Here is a 17,192-nt window from a genome sequence, read left to right on the forward strand (position 1 = left end):
GAGTTTTATTTTGTCATTTTTTTGCCAAAGTATAAATTAGGATGACAGTAAGAACTCATTTTGGAAATCCTTCAGGTTTTATAAATGTACTGCTCATACTTGAGGTTATGTAATAAACAAGCACTAAATTATCAGTGCTCGATAATATGAATGCAGATTTTTGTCATTGTAGGAGCTACAGCTTATCCACTGGAATTTAATATTGTGATTATTTTAGTCTGTCAGCAGAAGCAGCTTGGTATACTCTTTTTAGGTCGCTGCAATATGAGTCTGTAACAGAGGCATTTTCATCAGTTTTCAAGTAATAGTGGTTTATAGGAGAAAGAAATTATTAATACCTCTCTGCCTCAGGATTGGTGTGACCCATCATAGTGAGAGTTTAGTCAGCGTTTACATACTCCTGAGATGTGTTGTATGTTTTGGAAAGGAGACATGAAAAGAATTAAGAGAAGGAGTTAAAAGGAGAAATTGGACATCTTAGTTTTCCTAAAGGTGTTTTTCTTGTTTTGTGTTTTATTGCCTTGGAAGAAGTATTGTGATTTACTTCTTTTAATGTATAAAAGCAAGACTGTATTCCAAATCTAAGTGTAAATTATTCTTGAATTAATCATATTACTATCCATTAGCAATCACAAAAAGTATAGCTAAGATGAAAATCCTTATAGAAAATACAAATTTCACACATTAAATGCCAACGTCAATATTTTTTGAAGCTTAGAATGTATTGCTGTTCAAAATATTTCACCCAAGTATGGCTATCATATATTCACTCTAGTAGTCAGAAATAGACCCAATTCTCTTGGCCCTTCATCTTTTGTATTGGAAATACTTGAGAATATTGCATTGTACCCCATAAACAAATTTAATATGAATACAGTGCATTATTATTCAAATAGTATAAAATAATTTACATTCCAAAAATATGTGTCATTTTCTCTATGTCTTCACATTCACCCAGTTTAAGAAGAACATATTAAAGGTATCAAATTAGTTTCTGTTAACAGCATTTAAAAAAATCTAAATTTAATGTTGAAACTACTTTGTTAGTAATACAATATTTCCTTCCAGTTTGTACTTGTATGTTTCATGGTAAAATAAATCTTTGATTTTGTTCTATTTATAATACTGATTCCAAATTTTAAACTCCCATGAAAAATAAGATACGTACAAAGCTACACTAATGGAGCTAATATCATTGAAGATTGAGAAGTCTTACTCCACATAAGTGCAGATTCAAAAAAAGCCAATCTGTTTCATGTAAATGTTAACATTTTTTTCTCCCCCTTATGCATTCCTCAAAATATTGGGGAAAATATGTGGGCTATATTAATAAAGTTCAAAAATTAAATTGAAAATATTAGTAATACAAATATAAATAACAAGATACAAATAATATATAATACAATTACTTTCAATATATTCTATCCTTTTATTTCTAATATTTTTAACACTTATCTAAGAAACATTTTGATTTACTGCATTTGAGACTATTTATATCCAAAACTCCTGAGATAAGACCTTCAATCAGTGTTTCCTCAAATTTAGAATAAAGATTTATCATAATATTATATTGATTTCCAGATGAACATAGTAAGTTGGTTAATTTCAGCTTCATACAAATGCAGTTGTTAGTATAATATGATAATTTCCCTTTAGAATAGCTAAATCTTGATGCTACAATATAATATTTGCAAAGAGTTAAAGAGCAGATTATATTTTATTGTTCTAGGAATTAAGAAAAATAACCTATAATTCATGAGAGCATAAAGTGAAAGAAGAAAGATACTTGTTTTAAATCACAAATGAATGCAATTACTCATAGCCCACTGATGTGGTTTTTATATGTTCTTTTAAAATTTGGTATCATTTTTATTATTTGAAAACTTTAAAAAGAAAAGCTAGGGATTTTTATACCAGAGAAAGAATCCTATAATCACGCCCCAACTGCATTGTTCTTCTATCTGAGTGGTTATTCTTTGTCAATTTGGCAAAGAATCTCAGAATTAGAAATACTCTGTGTCCTAAATTACCATACAAATGGTAATGTATGAATATGACACCATGGAAACCTAAAATTTAACTCTGTGTATTTTTTATTGCAGACAAAACATGGATGCATACACCTGAAGCTTTATCAAAACATTTCATTCCCTATAATGCAAAGGTAAAAATAGTTCATTTATTATTTAATTTTATTTTATTATAGTATCATTACTAATTCATGGCTAATCTCAGATTGCTTATGTATTGACATTTCCTGGTTATTGATTCCTGAAAAAAGTTTACATAAATAAAATAATTGTGGCATGGGAAGTTATTTTTCTCTGTAGAATAGTTTCTCTTTTTAAAAGTGTATTATTTAAAATTACTATTTAAGTCAAACGTGTTTTCTTCAAGTGATTTTTGTTATTGTTAAAAACATTTGCAATATCATGGCTTGTAGAAACTCAAACCACTAACAAATTAGCTTTCTTTAAAAACATTAATGTTACATTATACAACCTAAATATAAAAACCTGCAAATGAGAGAAATGAGCTGCAATTTTCATAAATGTAATTATCATTCAAGAAAAAAGGAACAAAGTTTAAATTTTTATTTTATTTTATTTTTTATTTTATTTTATTTTATTTTATTTATTTTATTTTATTTTTATTTTATTTTATTTTATTTTATTTCATGTTATTTTATGTTATGTTATGTTATTTTATTTTATTTTATTTTATTTTATTTTATTTTATTTTATTTTATTTTATTGAGATGAAGATGTGCTCTGTAGGCCAGGCTGGAGTGCACTGGGGAGATCTTGGCTCTCTGCAACCTCCATCTCCTGGGTTCAAGTGATTCTCCCACTTCAGCCTCTGGAGTAGCTGGAATTACAGGCACGTGCCACCATGCTTTTTAGAAGAGACGGGGTTTCACCGTGTTGCCCATGCTGGTCTCGAACTCCTGACCTCAAGTGGTCCACCTGCCTCAGCCCCCCAAAGTGCTGGGATTACAGGTAGAAGCCACTCTGCCCAACCTAAATTATTTTTAAAAAGCACACAAAAAGGTGCCTTTTAAAAATTCTTTTGTTCAATTTGCTGCATTTTAATAGAGAAATGGAAACATTAATCTACGCTCTGTGTCTTTAAAGATTTCATTTGTTGTTGAAAAAAATGAGTGAATTCAGTTTAAAACAGGGACTTTAAAGAAAGGTGCTATTTTGTAGTTAATTATCACCAAACTTGTAATAATTTTCAGAGAGATCTGAGTCAAAATTTCGAAGAGACAGAAATGAGTTAAAGAGGGGATTGGAAATATTAGCGTCAAATTTAAAAGCAACTGAACTTTGGAGACAGAATAGGGGAAAACAAAACTATAATATCTTTATAAGAGAACTTAAACGTTTATGGATTAGTGAAGTATACACTGGGATACAGTGAGATTAGGCATAGCAATTATTTCAGGAAAAATTAAAGAATGTTTATTGAGAAAATTAACGATGTTTGGTAGGAAACATCTAGAGTTCTTATCTAAGTCTGAATCAGAAGGAAGAAACATTTAAAAGCCTATGTAGAAGAAGTTCTTCCAGAGCTGTTGTTCAGCAGTGAAATTTGGAGAGTGCACCATCTCTTATTTTTTTCTTGCTGACTTACCAGCAAAGAAATCTGAAATATTTTCTGTGTAAACATATTATACTTGAAATCACTGCAGTGCTTATGAATTTTTCTATAAACTTTACATAAAGGCTGATTGCCCTAATTTAGCATGAAAAGTTTAGTTAACTGAATGAGAAAAATTGTTTATGTTATCCATCATTTCCACATATATTGCTTGTATTAGCTATTGGTATACTATATGAAATCTATACTGAAAAAATTTTAATCTGGAAAGCTGCTATGATTTTAAAATGCATGCTCAGTTTTTGATATTATCAATCATAGTGGAATTATATGCTCCAGTTGAAACCATTAATATTATTTTTATGTGACTGATATGCCTCATTTTGAAAAACAGCTTTATAAAAGATTAAAAGGTTATATTATAATTAGATCTACCTTTAACTCTGCCAATCATTCTGCTTGTCTACATGGAAATGTTGCCAGTGCCAATTCACAGGTGCATAACAATTTTAAGACATTCTACAGGAAGTAGAGGGTGCAAAAACATCTTCCCAGACTGAGAACAGTAAAATATGGAAGGGCAGGATGATTTTGTTTACTATAATATGGCCTCATGAGTGATAATATATATTGTATGTGTACCAAGTAACATTAAATTCATTTGAAGAATGTTAGTTTTTTTCGGAAGTCCTTTGTTTGTGGCACTTATTAGGCTGACCTCATAGCAGAGTTACTTTTTAAGATACCCTGTATCTCTTGTTATAGAATATGCCACTTGAAAACCAAATCCTTGACCACAGCAAGTAGCTTGGCACGATAGAAAAAAAAATACAGACTCTAGAGCTACATTCCTTGGTTTATATCATGACTCCAACACTTATTTACTGTATGCCTTTGGGAAAATTGCTTAACCTTTCTATGTCTGTGATTACTCATCAGTAAATAGGGATAGTAACAATAGTAATTTCTCGCTTGAGTTGTTATAGACATAAGGAAGTTAGTGCTACAACAGTGTCTGAAAGAGTGGAATTTTTTTCTCAGGCAACCATCAGTTCTGTCCCTCAGTTCTGTTCTTAGAGCCATTCAGTTCACTGGATCTGGCTCATCCGGATTATCCAGGATAATCTTTACATAAAGTGAACTGATTAGAGATGTTAATCGTATCTATGAAATAACTTTACAGCAACACCTAGATTAGAATTTGATTGAATAACTGGGCACTATAACTTAGCCAAATTGACACATAAAACTGATCTCATACAAGTATTAATGATGGACAAGGTTAAAAAGGCAAATTGGGAAGGCTTTGAATGGCAAAAGCAACAGTTTGGATTGTAAATGAATCCAACAGGATTTTAGGAAGATAAATCGGTAGTGATAAAAAAGTCAGTTTGGATCAAGAGTGTTAGAATGACATTAAACCTCTTAGGAAGTTATTTTAATGGTCCAAGTATGTGGTAATAAGTTTACCATAGGGTAGTAAATAAATTTGCAGTGGAAAATAAAGATGTGCTTAATATTCCAGAGGAAGAATTGATATAAAATAGGAATGGTATATAAGTAGAGAATAAGAAAAAATATCTATTTTCATCCTGGCTAAAAGAGAGAATCATCATACCATTAAAAGATTCCTATTACTTCACTCACTTTTGGCATCCACTGGTTACAAATTAATCTGATAAATTTAACAGAACTACTTAAGAATTATTATTCTCCCTGGAGAAATATGTAATAACATTTATGTTTAAATGTCTTCAGTTTTAAAGCATTAGTGTTCTGTTTTATTTTATAATCCTTTTTTAGAACACATTTTATTTCTACATTCTTTCAATTTATGGAACATTGATTTCAAAAATTCACATTTAATATTCATAGTGTAATGATTTGAGATCATTTGTCGATATAAAACAATAAATGGTTTAAAATAAGCATTGTTCTATGTAGGGTTCATTAGTTTTGGAGTTTTCTTTAATGTGCAGTGACAGCATTAATATTAGTTCATTGGGAATCTTTTATATTATCCTGTGTACTCTGTAGTGATGTTTCCAAGCTAAAGGTTATTACCTATGAAAAAATGTGGTCATGAAATCAGGTAGTGGGTCATAGGGACATATATTTAGAGATGGGTAGCAAGAGCAAAAAAGGTGATTGCAGTTCAAGCTGAGTAGGAGCTAGAGGAGAAGAGTACTGAGAATTTGGATGTATTTTGAAAGTAAAGTTGACAGAATCAATAGATTAGGTATTAGTTTCTATTTCTACTATAATTAGAACATTAATGCAGAAATTTAAAAAATTCTGTTCCCTTCAATTTTTTATGAGAATGCTAGACTCTCTTTTCTATAAAGATAAAATGCTGGCAGACTTGTATTTTAATCAATTTATTTTTCTGTTAGAGTGAGACAGTCATTTCCTAGATGAAGAATTGTGACAAATGTTTCATTGAAACTTTTTTTATTGAATGTTTTATTCTAAAATGTATAATTATCCCCCAAAAAGTTTAATATATTTATCCTTTTATGAAAAATCTATCTTTAGGATATACAAAAATGCAAGGATGTTTAAGAATGAAGTTATAAAGAGATTACTACCTTACTTTGCATGAGGCAGCAGTAAAGAGAGTCAACAGTCCTTGATTATCTGTTTACTGTGTTCCAAGCTCTAAAAGTGAGCAAATCTAAAACAAATAGTAACATGGACCTTCACCTTAAAAACTTATGACGTCCCTGTGGAGAGGAAACAGTCATATGAAACATAGAAAGAATTTTGGAAGAAAAGTACATAATGATAACCAACATCTATGTCGTTATCTTCTAAACTATGGAACATCTTAAAATCAAATATAGAAATATAATATAATGCATTCCTTGCAAACCCTTTCAAAACCATGTCAGGGAGTTTTACAAGTGAGAAAACTACATAGCTAATCAACAACAAAATAAAATACAAATGTCAAGGAGAGGTTTACAAAGAAAGATTACCTTACATTTCAAAATTTTCTAGAGGTATCAGAGTTTTACACATGATACGTGCACTGTTTGCCACTTCGTTTGTTTAATCAGAGAGAAGGCTTGCTGGCCCAGTGAGTTGTGTGGTTTCTAGTGTGGCTTTCTCATCTTTACAACCTAAATTTGCCAACAAAAATTACCTATGAGCCTTTATTTGGGTTCAAAATACAAACAAAATGACAAAGAACAAAAACACTGCCTTCATCCCCTCCACACACAAAATATGTAATATCAGATGTGACAGTAAGATATTAGAACTTGAGGATTCTAACCCTTAGTTGGTTGAAAACCACGTTGGACACTTATGTTTCAAACTTTTAACTAAACCTGCCCAATAGTAATCATAGAAAAATCAGAACCTACGTATCTGACATGCTCAGATGCACCCCTCAAGAGTAAGCTCTATACCAACAACTCCACTGATTCTACCAGAATTTTATAGCCATATAGTTGCTGCATCCTATTGCAGTAATTAGAGCAGCCATTTCTGGGTCAAACTATTTGGGTTCAAACTTCTCCTCTCTCAACTGTTATCAGAATTATGTAACTTTTCTGTCCTTGAGTTTTTTTACTTGTAAATGAGATTAATAACTACAAATATCAAACTGGTTTGTTAGGAGATTTAAGTGAGTTAATATATTTTTTTAAAACTTAGATCAGTGTTTGGTATGACAAAATTTATTGTTATTAATATAGTTGTTATAGAAAGTGTTCTGTCAACTCTGGAGTTGACACTAGTCATTACTATCTCTTGAGAATAATGTAGCATTGCAAAACAGAGAATGAACTACTTAGAATGTGTATCAGGTATTTTATTTTTTCTGTTTGCATCAACTGAAGTACTTGCAGTGACCACTCTGAAAGGTTCTATGGGGAAGGAATGCTTTTTCCTGAAGCACAACAGGAGACTCAATACGGCCACCTTGGTGGAATTATATGCAAGAGAATGCTTTGATCATTAAAGAATAATACCGTTGTGATTATACTTTCCTATTACCTTGAAGTAATAGGAGATACTTTGAGGTAACAGCATTCTGGAACAAAATATTAATGCAAAGATTGTCCTGGTCTTAAAATCAAATATAGAAAGATAAGGCAGTCCTTGTAAACCTTTTGAAACCATTAGGGAGTTTTACAAGTAATCAGTTAATGAAGAGAGAAAGTTACAACATTATTTGGCTTAATGAGTCATAGTAAAGACGGGTCTTAATATAAAAAAATCATTTTACTAATGCTCTTTAAATTGTTTTTTGAAAACATATGATAAATTACCCTTCAATGAAATATTAAGATTGGTATATGACCTAATTGAAAAAAATTCAGGTTTTAGAAATAAATGACATCTATTAGTGTGTCAAAAAAAGGAAATGAAAGAAAAATCTTCAGATTCAACTCTTTGGAATCATTGAAAGTTGGGCAAAAGGTATACCTCTGTAATTGATGAGATGCCTTGTTGAAACATCCCAAATGGTTTTGAATTGCAATTTCATAAGATTCTTTAGAGCAGTTTTATACAAGCAGCAAACATAAGCACCTGCCAGTTTTGCTTGTTGTAGAAACCAGGGGAAATATAAGAAACGTAAAGAGCTCAATTGCATTTCCAGATAATCCATATCATTTATCCAAAAATGAGTCTTTAATTTCAAAGCATAGGAACCACTTTAAAATTTGGTGTTACATGACCTTTAAAAAACATTTTATTAGATTTTAGAACTGGTCTTTAATAATGCTAATATATATCATTTATATTCATTTCAAACATTTTAAAATTAAAGAATGAGCATATAAATTAAAGCTTAACCATCATTTTTCTAATTAAACAAATAATATATACTATAATATGTATTGATAATTTGGGATCTGTTACCACTTGGAATTTTTGCTTTATGTGCCAAAGTAATACTGACACGTGTTTAAAAGGAAATTAGAAATCTGTAAAATGTTACCTTTCCCTTGTCCTCTCTACAGTGGGAAACTATATTGTGTTTTTTATGCCAAAAAATATGAAATCAAATAAAAGCGTAGTAATAACTGGAATTTTGTTCAGTTGTGACTTGTATTAATAGCTAGTATGTGCTTACAAAATACAAGAACAAATGGAAAAAAGGAAATGGCAATAAATACCTAACATTGCATGGCTTCTGGATTCTTGAGATAAACTTTCAGTTAATTCTGAAGGTTGTCATCATTACAAACTATTATTCTACATCTGAGAGTACTCTAACAAGTGTTATATAGCTGCTAGAAATTATTGAATAGGAACTAAAAACTTTTATTAGTACTCATTACATTTCAGTATTTACTATAGTATCATTTTATTTTTTTAAAAAAGGCAATATATGTGTTATGGATTCAAAGACAGTTTTGAAAAGGACTTTAGTATTCATTATTCAAACTCGGTTATTTTCTTGATAAGGTCATTCAAGACCCAGAGAAGTTGTGATTTGTTTAAGCTTACACAGGAAGATAGTAGCAAAATTAGGTGTTGAATGAAGTATCCGATCCTGTTCAACATCCGTTTGTCTATTTATTGCGATATACTGTTCCTAATTTTGGAGAGTACTTAACCAGCAGATGAAAGACCTAAAGACAAGTAAAATATGTATATGTGTCTGCCACTTGTATATGTTGTATGTGAAATTGCTTCATCTGTGGAGCCCTGCCCCTGTCTGTTAAATGATTCTCTGGACATCATTTTAAAGTAGGCAGGGGTTTGGCAGAGATGTGAGTGAGCTAAGTAGACTAAATAAAGTCTATGTATTAGCCTCCCTAACACAGGGGCCACATGTCTAAGCTTCCATGAAGTATTGTATCTTTCTTTCTTCTGCTTTGCTTAATGATATTTTTATTAACATAATTCCTGGATAAAAATGCTTTGGTGTTATCTATGTCCTTAAATGGTTCTTCACCTTCAGAGCATCTAGTTATACATAGGACATTTTCTGAAAGTTGAACATATTTATCATTTATTTCGTATTTCTGCATCGATGTGTTTGGCCCTAGATGAAATAATTTTTATTTTTTATTTTATTTTTCAGAGAGGGTCTTACTGTGTCACCCAGGCTGGAATGCAGTGGCACAATTTTAGTTCACTGCAACCTCTGCCTCCTGGGCTCAGGTGATCCTCACACTTCAGCCTCCTGAGTAGCTGGGACTACAGGCCTGCACCACCACGCCTGGCTAATTTGTTTGTAGAGATGGGGTTTCGCCATGTTGCTTATGCTGGTCTTGAACTCCTGAGCTCAAGCGATCCACCCAACTTGACCTCCCAAAGTGCTGGGATTACAGGGATGAGCCACCATGCCTAGCCGAAATGATTTTGAAAAGCTTGTTCATAGCTAGAGAATGTAAAGAAAGAAAGGACTGATTTGGTCTCAAAAGGGTCAAGCAATAGCATTCTGAAGACTGGACTGTGAGACTTAAGGATCTGAGCAGAAAGGAAAAGTAGAGATTATAGTTTTGGAGGAAAAAAAAACATGTTTCCAAAAAGTAAAAAACATTTAATGTTTTTATCAATACCATTTCAGTAATGGTGTTTTGATGAGCCACTAAAATCAGCATATAAGTGACTAAAATCAGCATAAAAGAAAATTAGCAAACAGGTGAGCATGTTTTTTTTGTTTTGTTTTTGTTTTCTTAACAGAGAACGTAGGAGAAATGAGAATGAAGAGGAAAGGATTGTTAAGAGAAGTAAAATGTGGCAGAAAACACCAAGGTTTTGGAAATAATTTAGATGTGAACACAGAAATTGATGTTATCAATGGATTATGTGGTTGCTTTTCAAATATTGATTAGGAAAATGGTAGGTGAAAGCAGTTTGCCTCCAGATTCACTCTTTGTCATTTGATTCAAAAGGTCTAAGATGAGGCAGGTGGCCAGCACACTCTAGAGACACTAAATCTCTTCAGAAGACAAACTAAGATTTCTATTCATGACATTCTTTCATTTTAAGAGACATTTTAAAGGAAATAATGTCTCATCCCTTAGGCAACATATACATAAATTCACATATTTTACATCAAAATAAAGTCATGTTTGTCTTTCTTGTAGTATTTTGAACTACAGGAAACTTCATTTCCAGAGCTGTTATGCATATTTTTACATTTAAGAATAGTCTCCTGTTGTGCACTTATTTCTTCAGTTTCCAGAAAAGTGTGTATCATCTATTTTTTTCCTTTTTGCTAGAACTAAGTGGTTTATTTTTCTAAACCTTTAAATCATTTTCATAAACGTAAACATAGACTCCAGATAGCATATCAGATAGTATTAAAACACCTCCTCTTTCAATATCTTGCACAGATGTGATCGCAAAGCAGTACAAAGAGGTTGCTGGGATATGGTGTAATTCATACAAGCAAAATCTGAGGAAAAATGTATCTCCAAGTATGGAAAACACAGGATAACACAATGAAAAATCAACTGTTTACATTATTAGGTCTTCAAAGTGTTATATATTTAAGAACAATAACTTTTATTTTGAAAACACAATATGTGCTAATTATTAAAATTTAAGCAGTACAGTTAAGCACAGAATTAAACACATTGCTCAAACTCTATCAGGCAGAAATAACCCAGTATTGACTTTTGGTTAACAGTATTCCAGGCATTTCTTTGCATAAATACAAGTGCAAGAATGGAAATACTGATTTAAAAAATAGCATTTAACATATAAACAAGACTCCACCAATAATTTTCTAAGCATTTCACATCTGTCATCTCATTTAATCCTTAGAAAAGCCCAGTGAGATTGGACTATTTATACGTCACATTTAACAGGTAAATGATAACATGAAACTGTAAGTAAGGAAAGTGATGCTGGGATGAATGGATAGATTCATAGGAAGAATTAACTTTAAAAAAAAAGAAATTATAGCATGGATACTATTTTAAAATAACGTTGAACTTGAATTTAACAGAAGAAAAAAAAGTGAAGTGAATCGAAGGAGTTACCAAATTTTTTATATATCTATCTCTTTGCCAAAAGAGATATTAGTTCCTAAAAGATTGTTTTAAGGTTCAAGAAGATGATTATGAAAGTCATTAAGTGTTTGGCATCATCGTGTTTTTCCTTAATAGCACATTTCAAATTTTGACAGTAATGCATATCATACATGAATGATGAAGTGAATAGCTGACTTAAATTTCTGCCTGGTAGCATAGTCCACCCCAGTTTTTGTTTCTTATTTTAGTCTTACTTGCCAGGATTTGCAACGTTTACATTTTGTTCTGAAATTATGATTTCCATAGCAGTTTAATCTAAATTACATATTGAAATGCATTCAGATAACCAAACACTTTATTTACTATTTCTTCTTCTCTATTTACGAGACCTATGTTTATAAATTTCAGTTTTCCTCCTCAAGATGTTTTTCTAAAAATGACCCAATGACTTGGAAGTTTTGTGGGGTATTTCAAACTTGAGAATATCTATCATCTTTATGTTTGGATCTTCCTTTGCCTCAGAACATTAGTCATTGTTGCACAGTCTTCCTTTATTCTCCTGTAGAAAAAAATCTGAATCCATCCCAATTTCCCTCTTGAAGGGGTCTTCCTTTTTCTTCGATGCCTGAGACTTCATTTTTTATCCTTACATTTTAGTTATATAATTGATATGTTTTAATGCTGATTGTCCTGTTCCATTGTTCCTCTGGGTTCTATCGTTAGAACATTTTCTTCTTTTTTCTCCTCCCCTTGGGAAGTCTGTTTTACACCCACGACTTAAATCACCATCCATCTCTTGATGACTTTCCTGCCTAAATATCACCCCTAAACTCCAGACCCAAACATTTGTCTAACAGACACATAACTTTTAAAAGACTTTAATATAACATAAGGACAAATCCCCAATCAGGCTTATGAGAGTCTTCAATAACCTTATCCTCCCCTATCTGAGCCAGAAACACCACTAAGAACTGTTGGTTTCCGGTGACACTAACTCAATCTGGCTTCAGCAAGAAAGGGAATACATTGGTTTACATAAAAGAACACCTCACAGGGAGGGCTGTCTCTAGGCCAACTTGATTCAGGGCTCATTTGATAAACTCTCCTTCACTTTTCATTGGGTTGCCTCAGTTCTCAGACTCTTCCTACTGGCCCCCTGGCAGAGTCAGATTTACATGACAACTCTCAGATCTACTTCTCTAATAACTCAAACTCACCTTCCTGAATAGAATCTTGCTGACCCTTGTGGGTTTGATATGGATCATGTGCCCTTCTTAGCCAGTCTCTGGATAATGTGTTCATGCCAGCCAGTGAATGATGAACTCATTGACTTAACCCATGTGACATAATGCATTCCCAGACAACAAGGACTGATTGTGGAGAAAGGGTAGGTCCCTAAAGGAAAGCCAAGCCAGTTACTGGAAGAAAGGAGAAAGGATGTTATAGATACAAATACCATTAAAAAAGCACTCTGCCACAGGTAACAGCTGTGACCAGTGTTCCCCTCCCTTACCGTCTACATCTCATTAAATATTCAGACTTCTTGTTTGTTTCAAAACCTCTTGAATATGTGTATTTCTCCACATAGCTACTACTGTCCACCTGGTGTCGGTCAGTGCTTCTCCTAATGTCTATGATGAAACAGCAGATTTTTTCCCTAATCTATCACAGAGTCATATTTTTCAAAAATCTTATAGTAATATATATATTCAAAAGGATGCCTCCTTTGTCAAAATGCTATAACAATTGGTAAATGCTGACTCTCAATGTCTATATTTATCTGGCATGCAACACTTGGTGTCAACTGCTATAGGCCACCATCATCTGTCTCACACACAGACCCGTACAGTAGTGTCCACCCATCAGGTGGACCTCCTCTTCTTCCAGTTCCGATGCTGCTCCAAAAGAGGAGCGAGCATTTTTAAATGAAAATCTAGTCATTTTATCTTCCAACCTGAATATCTTTAAGTAGCATCATATTTTTCTCATAATCTATTCCTCTCTCCTTAGCATGACTTTTGGTTTGTCTTCTCAAGCTTCATCTCTCTTATATGTTCTTTTTTTTCTATGTGCTCCTTTGTTTTTTCTCACAATCTCTTTCCACTCTTGCTCTCCTCAGGGGCTCTGTCTTTACCTTGAACATACACAAACTCCACTATACTTCCTTGCTAAATGTCAATGCTCTGCTTAGCTTGTTCCTCCTGGAAGACTTACCTGATACCTCAGTCCTCTCAACTAAATCACTGATTCAAGGGTTTTTGTGGTATCCTGTGCTTAACCACCCTGTCCTAATTCTTCTAATCCTATTTTGTAAATTGCTTATTTAGTTGTCAGTATGTACGCTTTCACTAGACCAAAGGATTTTGGGAGGTAAGGCCAGATCTTGTTCATCATTATATCTCTGCCCCTAACACTATGACTAATACCTTACTTTCACCAGTTACTGTGGAGATTTGGTCAATTAATGGGTCCATCTGAGGAAATGTAAAGAGGGAACTCAAGCCAGACCAGACTGTTCATGCAACACAATTCTATATCCAATGCCTAGACTATACCTACATATATGCCCTCTTCTGGGCCTTCCCAGGCCCCAACCCCATCACCCTACTTTACCAGTTCCACTCTAATTTAAGTCTTAGCAAACACCTGTAATGCCTTGAAGCCAGAAAGTGAAGTCCTCCACTGTGTTGTCAAGGCCACCAGGAGAAGTGGATAGAAAATTAGTCCCATGTTCTTCAAAATATAAAAACAAACTCACTTATCCAAACAAATAATAGTGATTAAGGGGTATTAAGCTATTACTGCAAAAGGACCAACAGTTTAGAACTGGGAAGGCTGTGTACTATAAGCAAAAAAACATGGACTTTGGAGCCTCATGGAAATGAATTAAAAGTGCACACTACAACTTAATGGCAAGCCTAGTATTTAACTCAGTTTTCACACATCTAAAATGCAACTAATACCTTCTTCATAGAGCTTTTGGTACATTAAATTAAAAAAATCTGTACAGTGCCTAGCACATGGTTGGTGCTCATTAAATGTTAGTTTTTCTCTTTTTTGTTTTTCAAGTATACCAAGATTTAACAAAGATTTGATATACCTTTATTACACGGGAAAAAAAAAAAGCTTCCGTGATTTCAAACACTATCTTACAGTTGGGATTTTTTAGAATATAGCACATTTATTAGGAGGTTAGTCCCTGATTCCTTGCATATTTTAATAACACGACCATTTCAAAATTCAACATTATGAAATTGTAGAACCAAATTGAATAGATTTGCACAATCCCCCTCTCTTCCTGCCCTGTCTCCCAAGCAGATTTTATCTGTGACAGAATTACCCAGTAATGATGATAGGCATGGCAGCAATGGCTAATTGCTTCCTAGGAGATTTAGATTCAGAGAAGCATGAGTCACCTCACCCCAGATTCTGCGGGTTCGGATAAGCGATAGTATCTTGAGCATCAAAGTAAGCAATGAAAGGGCTTGACCAGCTTTTAGTTGATCCCTAGCTATAATCCTAAATAATTAAAACTAGCTTTCTAGTTCCCCCAGAGTTTGCATTTATTTCCAAGAAATGCCACACCACTTTCTTGGTTACATGTCTGTTTTTATTGCTCATTAGAATGTTATTGCTCTAGGCTTGCTCACACAAACATTTGGCGAGGAGATGATGGAATAAAAACAAAGCAGCAAGCTTTACCAGGAAAGAACCTATTTTTATTTGCAGATATTCAAACTAAAAAATATTCTTCAGAAACTTCTGGGGAAAAATGAGCAAGATTAAATATGCTCAAGTGTTGCCAGAAGAAACATGTCAATAAAAATAATTATTTTTAGAGTGTAGAGTGAGAAAAAAACCTTTAAAATTTAAGCAATGAACTTAGAATTTTACAGATGGTTTTATATGCTTGTGTGTGAGTGTAGACATAGCAAGTTAAAGGAGTAAAACAGACATTATAATTGATACGGTTTGGATTTGTGTCCCTACCCCAATCTCATGTCCAGTTGTAATCCCCAGTGTTGGAGGTGAAGCCTGGTGGGAGGTTATTAGATCATGGGGGGTGGTTTCTCATGGTTTAACACCATCCGCCTTGATGTTGTCCTGGCGAGAGTGAGTTATGGCAAGATCTGGTTGTTTAAAAGTGTGTAGCACCTCCCACTCCTTTATCTTCCCCCTGCTCTGGCCATGTAAGATGTTCCTGCTTCCCTTTCGCCTTTCACCATATTGGAAAGTTTCCTGAGGTCTCTCCAGCCGTGCTTCCTGTACAGCCTGCAGAACTGTGAGCCAATTAAACCTCTATTATTTATCAGTTACCCATTCTCAGGTATTTCTTTATAGCAGTGCGAGAACAGACTAACAGTAATCAATGAGTTATCTGCCCGTTTTTGAAAAAGTAATTAAGATGAAGAAAAAACGTATAGCAGAATTCTGATACAAAATGCAGTCCTGCTAGCATTGTGTCAGCATTACTTGCACATCTTTAGCTTGAACTTTTGTAATAAATTAACAAATGAATATTGTGTTGTCATTTATTTAGTAAATTTCATAAGTAATGTTCTTCTGTATGTTTTCCAGTATACTAAAAATTGCAAAGAATGCAGACATGCATAACATTATAGTAAATGGTCCAAACAACAGGACATTAATTGACTAACTGGGTGCAGTGTGTTTCTATGACCACCAATATAAAATGGAAATATTTTTAGATAAAGATAATGGACTATTATAACTTAAAATGACTTTGTTGTCTGTTTCACCATGAAATACCTTATAATGAGTTGGTGTGTTTATCTATAGTGAGTATGTTTGCTTTTTTTAAGGGTATAAATTAACAATCTTTTAAACAAGTTCTAAGAGGCAAGTTTGCAATCTCGGAATAACTGATCAGCAAAAGAGATGAATATTTTACTATTTTTCTTCAGCATATACCAGGTGCAGACTCCAGGTGTAGAAAATGTGTGTCCCACAGTCTCATGGGAGAAACCCACTACAGAGATTACACAAAGCTGATAGTCGAAAGAACAGACAGACCCTTTGGATCTCATGCAAGGCTTTAATAAAGGCAAAGAAAATGTTATGGTATAAGAAAGAATACACAAAAACATGAGGAATCTGAGATGCTTCAAGGCACAGCTCTCTGGGGTCCTTTGTTAGTCACATAGAAGCCATCTGTAGATTATGAACCAACAGCATATGGGGTAGGAATTGTGGTTTCAGAAGACTTTGTTCTTACCCTGGCCAAGGATTAATGCTAGATTTCCACACATTCCAGAGATATCCATATAGCTGGCTTACTATCTCACACACTTTGGCACCTTGACTTATACTAAGGAGCATCCTTGGGAAGGATGAAGAAAGATTTCCTAAAGAGCCAGTAGAAATTATCTTAGTGTTTCAGGTGAGATGGCCATTATAATCAGAGGTAACAGCATACTCAGCATCCCAGAGACATACCAGAACTTGGCACATTTTAGAAAGTTTACTGGTTCAGTGTAGCTGGAGTGTATGTAAGTAAAATAGATAAAGAATTAACAGAATACTACTTCAGTTGCATTTCTGGGTGACAGACTTGAACCTGAGATAGGGGATAATGAGGTACTGGGTCAGAGATACCTCTTAGTTCTAGATGTTGAATTTTAG

The 17,192-nt window shown here is 33.3% G+C and overlaps 1 protein-coding gene across 33 annotated transcripts in view; it reads left to right on the plus strand.

Moving 5' to 3' along the window:
* Positions 1-17,192, plus strand: part of GULP1 (GULP PTB domain containing engulfment adaptor 1) — a 304,220-nt gene that overhangs the window by 190,026 nt on the left and 97,002 nt on the right. For 32 of the 33 annotated variants that reach the window (XM_004032940.5, XM_055380365.2, XM_055380374.2 and 29 more), the window contains one exon: positions 2,103-2,164. In XM_004032940.5, the coding sequence (XP_004032988.1) occupies positions 2,103-2,164 (62 nt within the window). Of the gene's footprint in view, positions 1-2,102; positions 2,165-10,251; positions 10,411-17,192 lie in introns of all 33 variants that reach the window. The other variant, XM_055380370.1, reaches the window with a different exon arrangement.

The sequence above is a fragment of the Gorilla gorilla genome, chromosome 11, assembly GCF_029281585.2.
Source record: "Gorilla gorilla gorilla isolate KB3781 chromosome 11, NHGRI_mGorGor1-v2.1_pri, whole genome shotgun sequence".
Classification (NCBI taxonomy): Eukaryota; Metazoa; Chordata; class Mammalia; order Primates; family Hominidae; genus Gorilla; species Gorilla gorilla.